We start from the raw sequence: 16,273 nt of genomic DNA, 5'->3' as shown, positions 1-16,273 counted from the left end.
CCAGTCAGCCCAATTGCCGTCCATCTGGCTGAGGTCGACGAGCCTTTTCTTTCTCGACTTGGTCAGACGCCTCCTTGAGCCCTCGCGCTGTTTCCAGGCAAGATTGCTCCCAAACCGACCACAGCGACCGACAACAACATTGCCACCTGGTCCCTCGACCGCATTGCCTGTGTCAGACCACTGGGCTCTTTGCCCTCGTCGCAGTACTGCCTATCTTGAGCTTCGGCTGCCTGCCTGCCAGCCTGCTTGTCACCGCCGCCGCACAGTCGTCTGTCGTCGCTGGCTGCTAAAAACATTCCCGTCACGAGTCGTTTTCGTTCGGCTCCTACGCGCAGAAGCTCGCTCCAGCTTGCTTGCAGCTTCGTTTGCGACGATTGGTGGAGCGAATGCGATTGCGCTAAATACTTCATCTTCAGACCAGCTTCGTCACTGCGACAGTGACGACGCTGCCGCCGCCACTCGGGCGAGTCGACGACCGACGCCTACAGCTCACCAAGCCTGTCTATCGACCTTGCCAACCTCCGTCGACTCAACATGGATCCCCAGTGGCAGCAGTCCTATGCTGATTCCCCGGGTGCATCCCAGCGACACAATGGCATGCCGCACCAGCAGCAACAACAACAAATGCCCCGCGACTACGCGCCCCAGCATCCGCAGCAGTCGGCTCCACCACCTGCTGGGTACAAATATGACCATTATGGAACCCCCTCGGTCGGCGCCTCGACACCTGGTAGCAATCCGGCAACGTCTCCAATGGCGGGAGCTCCGCAGATTCGCGACGGCAACGGTGATATCGCAATGCACGACGCCGGGATGAAGTACCCCATGAGGCCTCATCACCAGTCGCACCCCTCCTCCTCGTCGGCCGCTCAGCGATACTCGCCCATGGATACCCTGACATCCTCCTCTCCCTACGCGCCAAAACCGCCGCAGTATAGCCAGCCTCCGCCTCAGCAACGGCAGTCTCCTTCGAAGCAAGGGGAGTACACTCAGAGCCCGTACTATGGTGGACGCCAGAGCCAGCAGCTACCTCCCCTCTCACCATATACGTCGACACACGATGGCTACCCTTCTTCGGCAGTAGCTGCCTTGGATGCGTCCTATGCCGCCGACCCCAAGTCGCCCCGTCGCCAAGCGCCACCGCCGATGCCTCCTTCGCGAGGACCGGTGCCCGAGTTCAGGAAGATCCGAGGCGCTAACGATTTGCGGCCAAAGAACAGCCAGCAGCCCCCGTTTCGCAGGGCGAACCCAGAAGGAGGTTTCATCAGCGTATGTGTGGTGCATCCAAATGGAAGCCATCCCCATGCTAACATCATCTAGCCTCTGCAAGCCTTGACCAGCCATCTACCAGCCACCTATCGCATCTGCAATCCTGAATTCAAGTACGAAACATCGCGGAACCCTCGACGAGTCTTGACAAAACCAAGCAAGGGGACGAAGAATGATGGCTACGACAACGAAGACAGCGACTATATCCTATATGTGAATGATATCCTCGGTTCCGAGGAGGCGGGACACAAGTACGTTGGTACTAAAATTACGAGAAGTGGTACTAACGTGGGCACTAGGAACCGATATCTTATCCTCGATGTGCTAGGTCAAGGCACGTTCGGCCAAGTCGTCAAGTGTCAAAACCTCAAGACGCAGGAAGTCGTGGCTGTCAAGGTCATCAAGAACCGCACGGCGTACTTCAACCAGAGTATGATGGAGGTGTCGGTGCTCGATTTGCTAAACTCCAAGCTTGACAAGAACGACGACCACCACTTGTTGAGACTGAAGGATACCTTCATCCACCGCCAACATCTCTGCTTGGTCTTCGAGCTACTGAGCGTCAACTTGTACGAGCTCATCAAGCAGAACCAGTTCCGTGGCTTGAGCACCACGCTTGTTCGGGTATTTGCGCAACAATTGCTCAACGGACTGGCGCTGCTGAACAAGGCTCGACTCATCCACTGCGATCTGAAGCCAGAGAATATCTTGCTCAAAAACCTCGAGAGCCCGATTATCAAAATCATCGATTTCGGTTCAGCCTGCGACGAGCGCCAGACGGTGTACACATACATTCAATCGCGCTTCTACCGATCCCCCGAAGTGCTCCTCGGCCTACCTTACTCATCTGCCATTGACATGTGGTCTCTCGGCTGCATCGTGGTGGAGCTGTTCCTAGGATTGCCATTGTTCCCCGGCTCGTCTGAGTACAATCAGGTCTCCCGGATCGTCGAGATGATGGGCAACCCGCCCAACTGGATGCTTGAAATGGGCAAGCAGTCTGGCGAATTCTTCGAAAAGAGGCAGGATGAGTTTGGTCGGAGAAACTACCAACTCAAGAGTATGGAGCAGTACGCGAGAGAACACTCCACGAAAGAACAGCCTAGCAAGCGTTACTTCACGGCCAATACTCTGCCCGAAATCATCAAGACGTACCCCATGCCCCGGAAGAACATGAAACAGAGCGAGATCGACAGAGGTAAGTGAAGAGCGACCAGGACTCGGATCAAGACAGTGCTAACAGATCCGTCTTCAGAGATGAACAACCGCATCGCCTTTATCGACTTTGTCAGGGGCTTGCTTACGATCAACCCGCTTGAGCGGTGGTCGCCCCAACAAGCCAAGATGCATCCTTTCATCACACAGCAAAAGTTCCAAGGCCCGTTCGTGCCACCCATGAACTTGAAATCGAGCTCGCTCAACCGCTCGCCTGCTCCGGGTACCCAGCAACAGCAGCAGGCTGAGGCTCTGAGTAAGCAAAGGGCCCAGGCAGCGCAGGCCCAGGCATCGACGGCGCAAGGGGCATACGGCCCCGTGGCTGGAGGTCAATACCCTCCGTCTGCCCACCCGCAGGCGCCAGTGTATGCCAACAACAATGTGTACTCACCCGGCGGTGGCAACATGCCTCCTGCCTATAGCGGTCAACAGAACCAGTACGGTCAGATGGTCATGCCGCAGCAGCAGCCGCAACAACCGCAGCAAATGCAAGGCGGTCAATACGGCAACATGCCTCAACCAAACGTGTACCAACAGCAGGGCATGCGGTCCAACAGACAGCGTGCCTCGACTATGGAGCAACAACAGAGCGGTATCCCGGCCGCTATCCAGCGTGTTGCTAGCCACTTGGATCCCAGCCACCCGATTCGCCTGCAACCGAGTCCGGCGTACTATCCACCGTCCGCGGACGGATCGCAAGCAGTGGACTCTTCAAGGGGTGCCCAGCGAAGGACGAGCAGGACTCAGCAGGGCAGCCGGAGCAACCGCGACTTCATACGAAACCTGGAGGAGCGAACACTTGAGGAAGGTTTCATGGGAGGTAACCAGAATCCATGGCATTGAGAGGCTGCCCTGGTGCGACAAGATCTTCCAAGCCTTACCGGGTGTCAAAGGGGCTAGGTCATGCTCCGATTCCAACTCGCAGCGGTCCGCAGTGTGAGGTGCGTCCAGTCGGCGCGCTCCTACGGAGCTGTAGCTCCATTTTGGAACAACCCAGCAACTTCCCACGGCATTCAAGTTCCATTCTGAAGGCCTTGAGAAAGGAGGCTATCGCGCATCTGAAGATTCCTCAGAAAGGCAGCAGGGGCGGCGGCCCTGCCAGCTGAGTTATAGCAATGGGCATCTTATACAAGCCCGGCACTGCGGATTGGGTTGGGGTTTTCGTCTCTCCGGTTGACGACTCGTCCGCCCATGTTATACTTTTCTTTTTGACGTTTTGACGTGCCCGTGCGTGGGGATCGGTATGTACGAAGATCAGGATGGCATGGCATGGCATTGCATAACAAAGGATAGGCTGATGCCACTCCTGGGCGTTTTCCTTTGTCGATGGCGGCAACGCTGTGTCCGACGGCTGTAAAGGGACATGAGGCAGCGAATATATACGATTTCCAATGTCAAAGGTGGTGGCGCTACGTAAAAAAGGGGGCGTCATGTGAATAAAAAGTTGACCCTAGGTTTGTTTGGATTATTGACTGCATGTGCCGAACCCCGAACGCCTGGTACCGGAATACCTTAACCTACCTACTCCTAAGTATGCACCTGTATGTCGCCCCTTTAGCCCAAATATCTCTTCGCGTGCGAGCGCTCAGATCAAGTATCTATCTTCCCCCTCGACCGCGCTGCCCACGTCCACGACCCCTCCCAGCTGAGTGGCTGACAATGTTATCGCTGTACAGCCTCTGAGTCTGTTTAGGGTCGGGGAAGCCGTGGGAGCCATCGACGACCTGCTCCTCGGCTCTTGATGCGAGTGCCGCCGTCGTGCTGGCTTTCCCGCCGCCGGTCTTGGGGTACATTTTGAGTTTCCGACCATCGGCCTGATGAACGAAAGTGTTAGTAAGTACGAGACTCAAGCCCTGAAGGGGCAAGCTCACCATCTTATCGTTGAAGGTCGCAATGACCCTCTCGCCTCCTTCCCGCGAAGCGAATACCATCTCCACCACCATGAACGGCTGTGTCTTGATGACTCTGCACTGCTCCATCGGCCCGCCGATCGGTGTCATGGCGCTCTCGACGTCCGCTGCCGTGGTGCCCGGGGCAAAGTTCTGACCCATCACGGCAAAGGGCCCCGCGAGGCCGCGGATCGATATGCCCTGAGGGGCGGTTCTGATGTTGGCTTGCGACTGGACGGTGGGCGAGTCGAGATCCATGCGGTCGAGGGCGGATGCGCGTCGTGCCGCCTTGTTGCCGCGCGGACCTGTGGGTGGTGCCTTGGAGTTGGCGCTGCCATTTGTGATGCGGGACTTGAGTGAGCGGGCGTTGTTGACGGTGTTGTGTAGATCGTGGGTCCATTCGCCGTTGACGTTGCCGGCGGGCGTCGGGGCTGCTCGAGAGCCCAGTGATGCACGGGGCTGCTGCTTCATGGTCAGCATAGATCTCGGGATGGGGGATACAGCTGCACAGTATTATGGGCAAGGGAGTACCTTCTTGACGCCCACACGGCTGGCTAGAGAGCCACCGGGGGTCTTCTGGGACTTGAGAGTTGAAGGAGCACTCTGGCGACGGGCCTTGCTGGAGAAGATCTTTGTCGCGAGGTCTTCATTTCGCTTGCGCTCGCGAGCTGGGAAGAAGCGCCATGTTAGCCTGGGTGGACAATCTTGTAGTCGACACTGGAGGACGGGGCGATCGTACCGTTTGTAACGAAAGACTGAAAGTCGTTGGCAGCGGTGGCAGCCTCGGGCTTGGCCTGAGACTTGGTGGGTGCCATGATGGGCAATGGCTCTTGGTTTTCAGGACGTTTTGAGTAGGAATCGTCTTAGGTGTGGTGGTAGAAGAATACAAACCGTCCACCACGTTGCGGATGGTTATAAGGCTGAGGATGATGATAGGGCGAAGTACGCGACAGAGAGCGCGCCGGCTTTACACAGCTGCGGCTTTCGACGTGGGGATTTATTTTATGGATGGGATTTCGGTGTCGCTCCCGCGCTAACCTGTCTGGGAATATACTTTACCTATCAGCCAGGCCAAATGTTAGCTTTAGCTTTGGAGACGTCTTGAACTTTTCCTGCCTACTGTGAAGCCGTATAATTACCGCTAGGCTTGCTATTGTCGGGGTCTTGTAATCATGTACCTCTAAATTGTCCCATTGCAAAACACTGATGCTGTTATAAAACCTCGGGACACGCTCGTGTTGGTTTGCTGCTACAAACGATGATATTGGTTCTTTCAAGTAATGCACAGTATCAGTAAATATAAGTACAGCGACAAAGTACATGTCGCAAGCTATTCAATGCCCTACAGCAAACATGGCTAGAGTTTGAACATAGTAGAAGCTTCCTGTTGGGTCACGTGCAGGGTAAGTTGTTCAGGAACCAGGCACTCGGCGTCAAGTGACGCACTAAGCCTTTCACACGCTAGGGGCGTCAGACACGCGACTGTCCGATAAGATAAGCTTTGCGATTTTCCGTCGAACGAACTCCATGTCGCCTCAAAATTCCGCGGCCTCATGCGCTTTGGCGACAGCACTGTCTTTTCCAACCCAGCCATGTCGCGCAACATATCGAGCTGCGGAAACTGCTTGCGGAGAGCTGTGGTGACAGCCTTGCCGGCAAGGAGCACGGCTGCCGGCGCTCTACCGACACTCACGCAGCGACAATACTCGTCCGAGCCTGCTTCAGCCCCAGGGGATGCCCCCAGAACATTGGACCTGGAAGTCGAGGATCCCGCCGCAGCAGAAACGAAAGCAAAGGCAAAATTCAACCGCGTTGTGAAGAATCAGCTGCAGCACATGTCGGATGACCCGTATGCGATCGCCCATTATGTCGAAAAGGCGCTTGACCGTGGCGCCTTTGAAGAGGCGATCACTGTGACCCGCAAGCTCACAAGCCAGGGGAAGCAGCTTATCGTGGCGTGGAATCATTTGATTGATTATCAGCTGAAGAATCAGAATGTCAAAGAGGCACTCAAGATCTTCAATGACGTGAGTCCATGACACCCCCCCTAATATGGCCAACGTCCCGAGCTAACCCTGTCCCAAAGATGAAAAAGCGTGCGCAGTTCCCCAGCGTGAGGACGTATACCATTCTCTTCCGAGGTCTTGCCAACTCGAAACACCCAAAGCACGCCGTCGCCGAAGCAGTCAAGCACTACAATGTGCTCCTGAACGACAAGCGCATCGAGCCCAACTCTACCCATTTGAACGCAGTCCTCAACGTGTGCGCCAAGGCTGGCGACATGGACAATCTCTTCCTCATCGCGCAGTCAGTCAACAACAATACCCGCTCGCCGACTGCGTACACATATGCGACGATTCTGCACGCCCTGCGCCACCATGCCACGGATGGCGTGGCGGATCTCACAGAGGAGCAGAGAATCACTAACCAGCAGTCCACTATAGATCGTGCTCAGAAGCTCTGGGTGGAAATCATCAGGAAGTGGAAGGACGCCAAGCTTATCATAGACGAGGAGCTCGTGTGCTCCATGGGCCGCTTACTGATCATGTCGCCCAACATTGAGGAGAAGCGTAGGGTCTTTCAGCTGCTCGAGCAGACTATGAACATTCCCAACCTCATCGAGAACCCGGAACTCGGCGCGGAGAGAGACGAGAACATGAAGGACATTGCCAGAAGCGCACCTTTGACCGTGCCCAATTCCCCCAAGACGACGTATGCCGTCCCAGGACGCAACACCATGTCGCTCATCATGGCAGCCCTGGCGTCGACGCGCGAAATCACCTCGGGCATCAAGTACTGGAATCTTCTGGTCAGCCACTATGGTGTCCTCCCGGACCGCGACAACTGGCTTCGTATGTTCGGCATGCTCAAGGTCAGCAAGTCCAGTGCCTACGCTTCTGCTATCCTCGACATTGTGCCCGCCGAGTATATCGATGGAAAGCACTTCAAGATCGCCATGGAGACCTGCGTCCGCGATAGTCTGAACCGAAATGCCGTGAAGAATGCCACGACCGTGTTGGACACCATGCTTCGACGCATGAAGGAGCCCGACCTGATGACGCTCCGCCTCTATCTCCGCGTCGCCCTCGTCACGCACAAGCAGATCCGTGCTCAGGCCGCAGCGGGTGACCTCGATGCCGCCAAGCGCGTCTACGGCGAGCAGATCACCCTCGCCTTGTCCAAGCTCTGGGAACCATATCGCCAAGCCCACTACCACCACTTTGAGCTCGTGAAGCCCATGAGCGAAGTGAGCAAGAGGATCAACTACAACAACCAGCGTGAGGTGATTGCCCTAGCGCGTGCCATGGTCAGTGCTTTCGACAAGGTCCTGCATGAGCAGATGCTGTCCGAGACCGATCTCAAGGAGATCAAGCACACCGCCGCCCACATCAACCGTCAGATCAAGGACTTTTACAGCACCCGTGAGGAGAAGGAGCCCAAACTTCCATCAGCGATCCAAAGGCAAAAGGACCGCGAAGATGAGGCAGATGATAACTCGCCAGCCCCCCAGCAGGAAGAAGGCGAGCACATGTTCAAGGGCAAAGAATGGGTATGGGACACCTACACTTCCCCTACGAAGCCGGAGCGCCCGCAGCGTGAGAAGCCGGAGCGAACCACCAACTCGCGCGAAGGACAAGCTCCCAGAAAGCCTCGTGAGCAGCTCAACCACAGGAACAGCAACAGCCGTTCGGGGTCATCTGGTGGGCTGGGCTCTAAAGCACGAGCACGCTATTCGCGAGAAGCTCAGATGGATCAGAAGAAGGACAGCCTGCAGCGTCGCGATCGGCGTTTGGTGGAGGAATGATCTGCTAAGTGCAGGGCGCGTTTTGGCATAGGCCCGGCTTGAGGCATACTTATATTCTTGCCATGTGTAACAATATGAGAGGGTCGGTGGGGATTGGACAACACCTATTGCATAGCACCGCGGCGTATTGGTATTGGGACTTGGGTCATCCTCACCTTTTCTAGTCATTGTGTAGTCGAGACACAACACGTTGTATACCTACTGTGTCATTTCCTTCTCAACCCGCAATCGGCCTACGATATCAATACTACTAAAGACTGTTTTCACCTTCTTTGTCTCTCTGTCGGTAATCGCACATGTCCAATGGTAACTCCTTTCCACCAACGCCTTGGGCTCGATTACAGCCAATGTCCATCACACACGTCCATGACCGAGGTGCTCTGTGACTGTGCGTCCTGTGAACCGTAGCTGGAGGTATCACTTTGGTCTTCCGAGCCAGTTCCCCGATCGCCGCGTCTGAACGTCGAGATCTGCTCTCCTATGCTATGCGGACCAGCTACGATGCTCGCTCGGCCAGCGGTCGAGGCCGGAGCAGCGATGACACGCATGATGTTCCTGTAGCTAGCCTCTTCAGAATCATCCTTGAGAAGGGCTGGGCCAGCACTTGTTGTCTGCAGCCCTGAGGATGGCATCTTATCAGACTGACCCTCGGCTTCACAACATTCCAGCGAGTCAATTGTAGCTTCGCAAGACGAAACCTCTGAGACTGTGCTCAAGGGCCTGGGGTGAACATCTCCGCAAACTCGCGTGGATCCTGGCACAGACAAGGTATAGTCATCTGCAGAAGGCGTATCTTCCTGTTCACTCAGCGAAACTTGAGAACTGCAATCGTCATCAGTCTCGGCAAGCGATGGCCCAGAAGAAGCGTCGGAAGGATGACACGCGTGCGTCTGAATGTCATGTTCCTGGGTGGCAAACTCTGAAAGCTTGTGTTGCTGACGGGTCTCGTTAGGGGATCTCTCGATTGTCCTGCGACGCCCAGCTGCTTTCAATTTGCTGACGTGTGGCGAACGCATCGGAATGGATTCCTCGAGTACCTTGTCAACGAAAGAAGCCGGGACGCGAGACGCTTGGCTATCATCCCGCTGAAGACCAAACGGCTGGAGACTGAAGCGATCGAGGTCTACACTGTCTTTGGACGAGAGTGAATTAGGTCTGGCCTCGACATGTCCTGCTCTCTGGGAAGATTTCGGATCTGCGAGTGAGAACTCGGACCCGCGAGACTTGGACCTACGATCCCAGCGAAGCTTGAACAGACTTGCCCGCGGAGGTGGCTTCGATACCACGCCCAAAGTCTGAGCGGCCGGTTTGTTATCAGGCTCTTCGATGTCGAATTTGCCAAAACCAGCTTTCTCCAAAGCACTGCACAAAGTGTCATCCGGAGTTTGGCCTGGGATGGCGGGCAACAGCCTCAGAGCAGGCGCAGTAGGGAACGGTGAGAATCCATTTCGAAACGGAGAAGTTTCTTCCGTAGTACTGCTGGAATCGTCAAGGGAATCGCTGAAGAGCGAATCGAATGTCCCGTGGCTGGACTCCGTAGAGGAACGATCCCGTTGCAATCTTGTTTTCACAGTTCGGAAGATTTCGCTCAGGCTACCTCGTCTCCGGACAGCAGCAGCCGGTGTTACTGATGGATCAAAGGTTAGTAGAAAGCTCGGCTAGCACATCATGGGTTACTCACCACGGTGCACTACAAAATCGCCCTTCCGAGGGCTGACTCTACAGTCGTCTGAGAACTTTACGCCTTTGACGGGCGTTGACGGGGCCGACGCAGGCCTCGCGCGCTAGGCGAGGGTGTGCGTTCTGTCTTTACCAGGCGGGCGAGACAACATTGAGTGGAAGAACATTATGCAGATGCAGATGAAGATGTTGGTGTAAGTGAGTGCCGGGGATGTAGCGCTACACGGCGGACGGCGCAGTGTGTCGTAGCTATAATGTTACGATGAATGAGCGAATGGAAGCTCTGCTTTGTCGGGGTATGGAAGAGTGTTGATTCCATTGTTTAGTCGAGATCTCCTCATACTCCTCGGCAATGTGGTGGCCTGCACCTGCCTGATGCTCAAGAGTCAACCCCGACCAGGTAGAAAGCGCAGGAGGAGCAAGATGGATCCCCTTGCTCCCGATCAAGGAAGGTGGCTGCGATTCACAACATTGCGCCGAAGAAGGCGACTTGACTTCTCAATAAATTGCGAAAATACAAAGTCTCTCCGTCCGATTGAGAGAAATGTTAATGGCTGTCGCGACGTTGATCGTGCACCTCTCAAGGTTGCTAAGACGAATGAGTTTGGTGATAGCCAACGTGTTGATCAGCGTGTTGCTGTACTGTGTGCAACTCCGATGCAAGGCATGCACTAATCGCGAGTGCACTTGAGATACATCTTTATGCACAGCTCTAGTGGGTCCACAGAGACCCCTGCTCGACTGGTACCTCCAGGGGTTGCATGAGGTACTTCCTCTGGTACGTACTCGTCTACGTAGGGCACTTTAACAGGTGCAGGGGTGGGGAGATAGACGCGACGCGTCGACGCGAAACCTGGTCGCGCTTCCTGCTCACCTTCCGCGTCGCTAATTAATGGGTTCTCTGCTCAAACACTATCATCACAATTAATACGCAGCGACTCGCTTCGCTTGCACCCGCTGCTCTGCTTGTTCTGACCATCGATCAACGGGCCATCCATGACCTGAGAAATTGCCACACAATTTTCATCATGCCTAGGCCAAACCACCGTGCCAAGTTGGCCGAGCTGGCCGCCCTGCGAAAGGCAGGCAAGAAAGCGTTCGAGACCTATCAGGTGGACGATGTCGATGATGTGTTTGACGAAGTTGATGAGGCTGGTTACAAGAAGCTCGTTCGAGAACGTTTGAACGAGGACGATTTTGTTGTCGACGATAATGGCGAGGGCTATGCTGATGATGGCCGCGAAGACTGGGACCGTGAAGATCAACGGTACGACTCGGATAGTGAAGCAGAGGATGTCCACAGGAAAGGACGCCCGAGCAAGGCTGGTGAGACGAATTTTGACTTCCTAGAGGAACAAGACTGACATGATATAGCCAAACGGGCTCGCGAGGAGGAACAAGCAAAGCGGGACGCCAACGACCGCGATATCAGCGAATATTTCACCAAGAACAAGCCACAAGCGAAGCCCAAGATTATCAAGACACAAGACGACGATGATTTCATGGCAGGCCTCCTCGGCGAGGTTGACACAAACATACCAGCACTAGCACCCAGGCTACCCAAACACGAAAGGTCGGGCGAGCGTCGTAAGGCGAGGGCACTGTCACCGGCACCCGAACCTGCGTCCAAGAAGAGGAAGTCCACAGCGGGTCTTTTGCCGTCATCCCCTCCCATGCCAGCGGTTCGTTTCGACAACGACGACGATGAGGGTCACATGCCCCATGCTTTCGACGACGAGCCTCAAAGCACACTGGATGTACCGATGAGCGACCCTGCCCCGTCTTCTCCGGCAGCTAAAGTTGCCGAACGAATGGCGCACATTAAGAAGGAGCCAAAAGCCGACGAAGATGAGGACGATGACATGATGGAAGTAGCTCAATTGGGAGGCATCGCCACAGCGAGCGTGAATCTCGCCGGCTCTCGAGTCATCAAGAAAATCATCAAGGAGGAGCCGCAGCTCCCTTCTCCGATCACATCATCCCCAATCAAGGGGCCCGAGACAGCTGTTGATTCGTCAGAATGGAACAAGCTCAACGACAGACTCAATGTGGTCGACAGTTCTCAGCCCGAAGCGAGAACTGTTGGCAAGGTTGACCACCAGGATGCGGTAGAAGATGATGGAAGCATCAACTTCTTCTGGACAGACTACACCGAGATCAATGGCAGCCTCTGCTTGTACGGCAAGGTTTTAAACAAAAAGACGAACAGCTATGTCAGCTGCTTCGTCAAGGTTGACAATATTCTGAGGAAGCTGTTCTTCTTACCACGACCCCAACGCCTCGCTGGCGAGGACGCTGGCGAGGACATTGAAATGATGGATGTTTACACCGAGGTTGATGAGATGATGACCAAGATGAATGTCGGCATGTACAAGATCAAGGAGTGCACACGCAAGTACGCCTTTGAACTGCCGGACGTGCCAAAAGAGGCAAAGTACCTGAAGCTGCTATACCCTTACACAAGTATGTTTCCTTGCCAGGCCCAAGATACAAGACAGCTTACTGACTCCCTGAACAGAGCCTCAGCTGGATAGCAACACCCAAGGCGAAACGTTCTCGCGTGTTTTCGGCACTAACACCAACCTCTTCGAGCAATTCGTTCTCTGGAAAAACATCATGGGTCCTTGCTGGCTGAAGATTCAGGATGCCGATTTCGGGGCCATCAAAAATGCTTCCCATTGTAAGCTTGAGGTTCTCGCTGAGCACCCTGACATGGTGTCAGTGATGAGCGAGTCGGACAACCTGGATGCGCCTCCTCTGACACTCATGAGTGTGGCCTTGAGGACCGTCTTCAACCACAAAGACAACAAGCAAGAGATTCTGGCCATCAGTGCGAGAGTCTACGACAAGGTGTCCTTGAGTGACACAACTCCCGCTGAGAAGCTACCATGCCGGACGTTCACCGTCATGCGCCCACATGGACAGGCATTCCCCATAGGATTCGATCAACTTGTGAAGAAAAGGAACCGCGCCCCCCTCATCCTCAAGAAATCCGAGCCCGAGATACTCAGTTACTTCCTGGCGCAAATGGATCTCACCGATCCCGACTTCATCCTTGGGCACCAACTTGAGGGCGTGGACTACAGCGTGCTCCTGAACCGTCTGCACGAAAAGAAGATCCACCAGTGGTCAAGAGTGGGCAGGCTCCGACGAAACCAGTGGCCTCATTCGATCACCAAGGTCGGCGGCAATGTGTTTGCGGAACGCCAGATCATGTCAGGCCGCCTGCTATGTGACCTGGCCAATGACATGGGCAAATCAGTCATGAATAAGTGCCAGACCTGGAGCTTGACGGAGATGTGCAGCCTGTATCTCTCCGGAGACAACCGTCGGCGTGATGTCGATAGTGAGGTTGCACTCAACAGCTGGGCGAAAGACAAACAGGGCCTCATGGACTATGTCACTCATTTAGAAGCAGACACCCACTACATCGCGGCTTTAGCCGTGGGCACCCAGCTTCTACCTTTGACCAAAGTCTTGACCAACCTGGCTGGTAACTCCTGGGCACGCACTCTGACAGGTACGCGGGCGGAGCGAAACGAATACATTTTGCTGCACGAGTTTCACCGTGGCAAGTATATTTGCCCCGACAAGCAATCCTTCAAGAGCCGCTTGCAGGCGGACAATGAAAACAACGAGGAGGCGTCAGCAGAAGGCAAGAAGAAGGACAAGTACAAAGGTGGACTTGTTTTCGAGCCTACAAAGGGGCTCTATGACAAGTTTGTCCTGGTCATGGACTTCAATTCTCTGTACCCTTCCATCATCCAAGAGTACAACATCTGTTTTACAACCGTTGACAGATTCTCCGTGGTAAGTCTGAGCGCTGTCCTTCACACGGCTCGTGAACTGACCCTTTTCTTAGAAAGACACCGAGGACTCCGTGCCAGCGGTCCCTGTTGACCAGGATCAAGGCATCTTCCCTCGGCTCATTGCCACATTGGTGCAACGTCGCCGTGCAGTCAAGAGTTTGATGAAAGACAAAAAGGCGTCCCCCGAAGAGCTCGCTACTTGGGACATCAAGCAACTTGCTTTGAAGCTTACCGCCAACTCTATGTATGGCTGCCTCGGCTATCCCAAGTCGCGGTTTTACGCTCGGCCCCTGGCTGAATTGACCACATCGAAAGGCCGAGAGATTCTCCTCAGCACCAAAGAATTGGCTGAGAGCAAGTCGTTGCAAGTCATTTATGGTGACACTGATTCCGTCATGATCAATGCCAATGTCGACTCAATTGGCGATGCTTTCAAGGTCGGCCATGAGTTCAAGAAGGCTGTCAACGATCAGTACAGGCTTCTCGAGATCGACATTGACAATGTCTTCCGGAGAATTCTGCTTCAAGCCAAGAAAAAGTATGCTGCCATCAACTTGGTCGAAAAGGATGGCAAGTTCATTGAGAAGATGGAGGTCAAGGGCTTGGACATGCGTCGTCGTGAATACTGCGCTCTGTCCAAAGAAATCTCGAAATATCTCCTCGACGAGATTCTGTCGGGCAACGAGACCGAAACCACAGTGGCTCACATCCACGAGTATCTCCGCGAGATTGCGACGAAGATGCGGGAGCAGCAGGTTCCGACAGCCAAGTACATCATTTACACACAACTCGGCAAGTCCCCTGAAGCGTATCCCAACGGCGACACCATGCCCCAAGTGCAAGTCGCGCTGCGTGACATAGCGCGAGGCAAGACCGTACGCAAGGGCGACGTGATATCCTACATCATCACTGGCGACAGCAAAGGTTCCGAGCCTGCACCAAAGCGAGCCTACGCTCCTGCCGACCTCAAATCAGACACATCCTTGCTGCCTGATGTAGAATGGTACATCGGCAAGCAGATATTCCCGCCTGTGGAGCGTCTTTGTGCCAATATCCTTGGCACGTCGACTTCACAACTTGCTGAACAGCTTGGTCTGGATATACGCAAATATAGCTCGCTCCAGACTCAGCAAAACAGCTCCGCTGACGACCTTGAGATCCACCCTCTGGAGTCACAGATCCCTGATGATGTGCGCTTCGCCGACTGCGCCCGCCTCTCTCTACGCTGCCGCAAGTGCAAGACATCCTCAGAATTCGAAGGTCTTCTGGGCTCCATGAGCCGCGTCTCTGCCAGCGGCATACTCTGTACTGGATGCGGCACCACAATTCCTACACTATCGATCGTTGCGCAGGTCGAGCACGCTATCCGGTCTCACACTACCCGATACTACGAAGGGTGGCTTGCCTGCAACGATTCTCAGTGCGGTAACCGCACCCGTCAGATGAGCGTATACGGCACACGTTGTCTTGGCCCTAATGGTCTCGCGAGCGGCTGCTTGGGTCGTATGCGCTACGAGTACACGGAGAAGGCTATTTACAACCAGCTCGTCTACTTTGCCAGTCTTTGGGACGTTGATCGCGCGAAGACCAATGCGACTGAGGATGCTGACAAGATCATGGCGCTGGCAGAGCATAACCGTGTAAGATTTGGCACGGTGAAGGGTGCAGTGGACAAGTACCTAGACAAGTGCGGTCGACAATGGGTCCAGATGGATACGCTGTTCTCCAAACTTGGCTTCAGCAAGTTGGTTGCCGTCTAATCCAGGGTGTCATGAACCAAGGTACATATGTAGTTGGCGTTGAAGGGTTGTTGTCAGGGCACGGCGGACGACGAGGCTGTGGTATCAGCCGATCTCAGGAAACATAGCTTGGCGTTGGATAGGCGTTTTGAATTATTGCGACTCGTCGGCTACGTAATGAATGGACTTTTGATGAACACAATTCTATCCATTGTTTTGTAATGCTCATTTGTAGTGGATTGGACGCCGTGAACCATATAGTGGTGTTTGAAGCAATCAGTTTCATGAAAGCATCACGGTGACAGTAGACGAGAACAAGTAACAGCACGTATATATTTACCGCCTTCCAGCCTCATGGCTTCACGTTAATCAAATTAAATGATGCATAGTTGGAAGCCCCTTTTCCTCTCCCTTCAAGGGCAACCCGTACGCACCCACCAACAGCGCCCGCCACACCATTGACAGCTGGTAACCATCATGGAGACGCAAAATGGGCATCAAACGGGAGACAATGGTTAGCAGACCTGTTGGCGACCAGGGCAGCTCATCATTTCCCATCTTACCATTAAGCATGTTGTTTCCTTGGTGACCGACCAGCCGCGGGCGCATAAACAGGACTCTTTGACACCAGTGAGAGTGAGAAGTCCGGACCGCATCAACGAGGTTGGAAGCCACCCCGTGCTGGAGAGACCAACCCGTACACAGATGCTGGACCGTCCTGTCGTCCAAAGAGGTAGGTCCCCTTCCCTTCTCAAGCTGAGCATCCCGCCTGAACTCGCGAATCGGCACTCTTCGTAGCCGCGAGGCAGACCTGATCTTTTCTCCCCCACTCCCCCCAAAAACGCAAAATGCATACCAAATTTGATC

The 16,273-nt window shown here is 54.5% G+C and overlaps 5 protein-coding genes across 5 annotated transcripts; 3 read left to right on the top strand and 2 right to left on the bottom strand.

The window, feature by feature from the left end:
* Window positions 1-534: 534 nt before the first annotated feature.
* Window positions 535-3,327, top strand: F5Z01DRAFT_635470 (kinase domain-containing protein; the record flags this gene model as incomplete). Its single annotated transcript, XM_046262150.1, has 3 exons — window positions 535-1,269; window positions 1,321-2,467; window positions 2,525-3,327. The coding sequence occupies 3 exons, from the start codon at window positions 535-537 to the stop codon at window positions 3,325-3,327; spliced, it is 2,685 nt and encodes an 894-aa protein (XP_046119104.1).
* Window positions 3,328-3,912: 585 nt separating this feature from the next.
* F5Z01DRAFT_652313 (uncharacterized protein) lies at window positions 3,913-5,671 on the bottom strand. The gene is made up of 5 exons (XM_046263277.1): window positions 5,552-5,671; window positions 5,113-5,432; window positions 4,905-5,041; window positions 4,356-4,835; window positions 3,913-4,298 (listed from the first exon to the last, which is right to left on the bottom strand). The coding sequence occupies exons 2-5, from the start codon at window positions 5,186-5,188 to the stop codon at window positions 4,083-4,085; spliced, it is 909 nt and encodes a 302-aa protein (XP_046119103.1). The 5' UTR covers window positions 5,189-5,432; window positions 5,552-5,671; the 3' UTR covers window positions 3,913-4,082.
* A 294-nt stretch (window positions 5,672-5,965) lies between these two features.
* Window positions 5,966-8,178, top strand: F5Z01DRAFT_680810 (uncharacterized protein; the record flags this gene model as incomplete). Its single annotated transcript, XM_046265631.1, has 3 exons — window positions 5,966-6,400; window positions 6,460-7,795; window positions 7,826-8,178. 3 exons carry the CDS (start codon window positions 5,966-5,968, stop codon window positions 8,176-8,178), a joined length of 2,124 nt encoding a protein of 707 aa, XP_046119102.1.
* A 169-nt stretch (window positions 8,179-8,347) lies between these two features.
* F5Z01DRAFT_685469 (uncharacterized protein) lies at window positions 8,348-10,025 on the bottom strand (the record flags this gene model as incomplete). Its single annotated transcript, XM_046265965.1, has 2 exons — window positions 8,348-9,805; window positions 9,992-10,025. The coding sequence occupies 2 exons, from the start codon at window positions 10,023-10,025 to the stop codon at window positions 8,517-8,519; spliced, it is 1,323 nt and encodes a 440-aa protein (XP_046119101.1). The 3' UTR covers window positions 8,348-8,516.
* A 743-nt stretch (window positions 10,026-10,768) lies between these two features.
* F5Z01DRAFT_36549 (uncharacterized protein) lies at window positions 10,769-15,474 on the top strand. The gene is made up of 4 exons (XM_046259318.1): window positions 10,769-11,184; window positions 11,233-12,321; window positions 12,377-13,668; window positions 13,721-15,474. The coding sequence occupies exons 1-4, from the start codon at window positions 10,887-10,889 to the stop codon at window positions 15,425-15,427; spliced, it is 4,386 nt and encodes a 1,461-aa protein (XP_046119100.1). The 5' UTR covers window positions 10,769-10,886; the 3' UTR covers window positions 15,428-15,474.
* Window positions 15,475-16,273: the final 799 nt, after the last annotated feature.

This window comes from Emericellopsis atlantica (genome assembly GCF_019669845.1).
Source record: "Emericellopsis atlantica unplaced genomic scaffold F5Z01scaffold_10, whole genome shotgun sequence".
Classification (NCBI taxonomy): Eukaryota; Fungi; Ascomycota; class Sordariomycetes; order Hypocreales; family Bionectriaceae; genus Emericellopsis; species Emericellopsis atlantica.
The sequence above is the reverse complement of the archived record's forward strand: the minus strand, read 5'-3'. Positions and strand labels throughout refer to the sequence as shown.